Raw genomic sequence first — 2,500 nt, 5'->3', positions numbered from 1 at the left:
ACACACATATACACGCACTCACACATATCCACACACTCACACACTCACACACACTCACACATATCCACACACTCACCCACACATACACACTCACACACACACACACTATACGCACACATACACACACACTCGCACACATACACACACACACACACATATACACACACACTCACACATATCCACACACACATAAACACACATATACACGCACACACACACACTCCACTCACACACACACACACTCCACACATATATATACACACACACACACACACACACTCCACACATACACACACACACACACACACACACACACATATCACACACACACACACACACACACACACACACACACACTGTATGGCTGTAGATGTGACAGTGAGTAATTAGTGGATAATTAGAGAGTGTTTAGGGACTGTGGTGGACAGTGAACATGTTTTATTCTGTTGTCCTACATAGAGAGTGTTTTAAAGTGAACCTTCAGTGACCTCTCTCAATAGACCTGCAGTATATATGAGATCTGACACACATCTCTCCCTCTCTCTGTCAGTGTTGGACGAGTCTGTGTCTGATCGGGGCTGAAGGTTGTACTAAACTCACTCCAGAGGCAACTCATGATGGACAGGTGGAGTGACGGCTGTTTGGCCCTGCTGGTGATATATCTGGGTCACATGATCAGCGCACTGGAGGTCCCTCTTGACCGTATGTATCACACGTTAACTATGTAAACAACCAATGCAACATAGATTTCTATTGTTTTATATATTGATCAATATAACGAGAAGTCTGCACAGGCATTAAGTACCTGAGAAAGTGACCTGACCCGACTGGTAGCATCATTTTTAAGACTTATCCAAACAAGTCTGTTCCCCTTCTGTCACTCACTCGACGTGTGTCGATGAAGTGACACTAGGGGTCGATCTTGAGAGCTCGAAACACCTTCAGATCTTTGAGAAAAGCCCAATGAGAATTGGCGAGTTGAATTTGCATGCCACTCCCCCAACACACGGGTATAAAAGGGATGCCAGCAGGCAAGTTCATTCAGATTTTTTCTTCGGAGACGAGCGGTCACACTACAGCAATCCCTTCTTCCGAGGGAGCGCCTCTTCAGCCGCCCCCCTTCCCGGCCCTTCTACCTATGGGTACAACGTCAATGGGGTTGACGCTGGAGATGGTCCGCAGGCTTTACTGGGTATGGTCCGTCTGAGAAATCCACCGCGGTCGCCCACCCTGCAGGCCTCCGTCCACCTCTGGGTGAGACAGGAAGGTCAACTCAGTGCCAGCTTAATGTCTCTCCCAGTGCCCGAGATCTGGATGAGATGTCGATCACTGCATTGGAGGGCGTTCTAGCAGTGTCGGATGCTGAAAACTCGACCGGACCAATCTGAGGCAAACGCTGAACTCACTGCCATGCTTTCCTGGGCTGCCGCAAGTGTCAGGCTTGAGAGGAACCCTCCACCCGCCCTTGATCACTAGCGGCTTGATGACTAGTTTCCTGGGTGCCGCTGGCGGCCCCACCCCCCTCCAGTTCCATTCTTCCCGGAAGTGCATGACGAGCTGACGTGGTCATGGAGAGCACCTTTTGCTTCCCGGACCTGATTCTTCAGCTCAACCGCCCTCTCTACCCTCGACAGTGGGGCGGCCTAGGTTTATGCCACGATTCCCCAGGTGTACAAGGCGATCGCGGCACACCTGTGCCCGCAGAGCGCCGCCACCTGGAGGAATCGGCCGGCACTCCCTTCCCGAGCCTGTAGGACGATGGCGTCCCTGCCGGTCAGGCCAGCTCTGCCCTGCATGCTATGGCCCTTCTACAAGTACATCAGGCCAAGGCGCTAAGAGATTTGTACGAGGGTAGTTCCCAGTGTGCTGCAAGAACTCAGCGACCGATCTTGTCCTCCGAGCGAAGAAGGTCACTGCACGAGCCATCGGGCAGACAATGTCCACACTCGTGGTCCAGGAGCACGACATATGGTTGAACCTGGTCGAGATGAGGGAGGCAGACAAGGCACGGTTCCTTAATGCCCCCATCTCCCAGGCCGGCCTCTTTGGCAACACCGTCGAGGACTTCGCCCAGCAGTTCGCGATGGTGAAGCAACAGACAGGCCATAATGCACATCTTGCAGCGGCACGGCTCAAGAGTACGCACCCTGTCTGTTCGCCGAGGGTGCCCCCTGCGGCAACCCAAACACAACCGGCTCCGCTCCAGCTCGAGCGTACTACTTGCCCACAGTGTAGAGCCCCCCGCAGGAGAGCGATGTCTCCCGCTTCTCGGCCTGCCGCCAAGACCCCTAAGAAGGCTCCCAAGCGTCCCTGAGTTGGGCCACCTAAGGAAGGAGATGACTGCAGGAACCCAGGAGCTGGTATACAGACCACTGCCTCCCCCGGTGGAGGGAGGGCAGGTAAATCTTTTGTTCCATTCTTTTCTGTTTGCCACACCACGCATGGGTTGTGGTACCCACATTGTCAAGAAAAGAGCAGTTTCCTCTTTCCTCAGGATAGA

The 2,500-nt window shown here is 53.1% G+C and overlaps 1 protein-coding gene across 11 annotated transcripts in view; it reads left to right on the top strand.

Annotated features, from left to right (window-relative positions):
* Positions 1-554: 554 nt before the first annotated feature.
* Positions 555-2,500, top strand: part of LOC127637968 (neuronal cell adhesion molecule-like) — a 53,130-nt gene continuing 51,184 nt past the window's right edge. For 6 of the 11 annotated variants that reach the window (XM_052119259.1, XM_052119252.1, XM_052119256.1 and 3 more), the window contains exon 1: positions 555-702. In XM_052119259.1, coding sequence (XP_051975219.1) covers positions 615-702 — 88 coding nt within the window. In that variant the 5' untranslated portion in view covers positions 555-614. The remainder of the gene's footprint in view (positions 703-2,500) is intronic. The other 5 variants (XM_052119253.1, XM_052119258.1, XM_052119251.1 and 2 more) reach the window with 1 other exon arrangement.

Source organism: Xyrauchen texanus, chromosome 46 (genome assembly GCF_025860055.1).
Source record: "Xyrauchen texanus isolate HMW12.3.18 chromosome 46, RBS_HiC_50CHRs, whole genome shotgun sequence".
NCBI classification, from domain to species: Eukaryota; Metazoa; Chordata; class Actinopteri; order Cypriniformes; family Catostomidae; genus Xyrauchen; species Xyrauchen texanus.
This window is presented reverse-complemented; position numbering and strand designations above follow the sequence as displayed.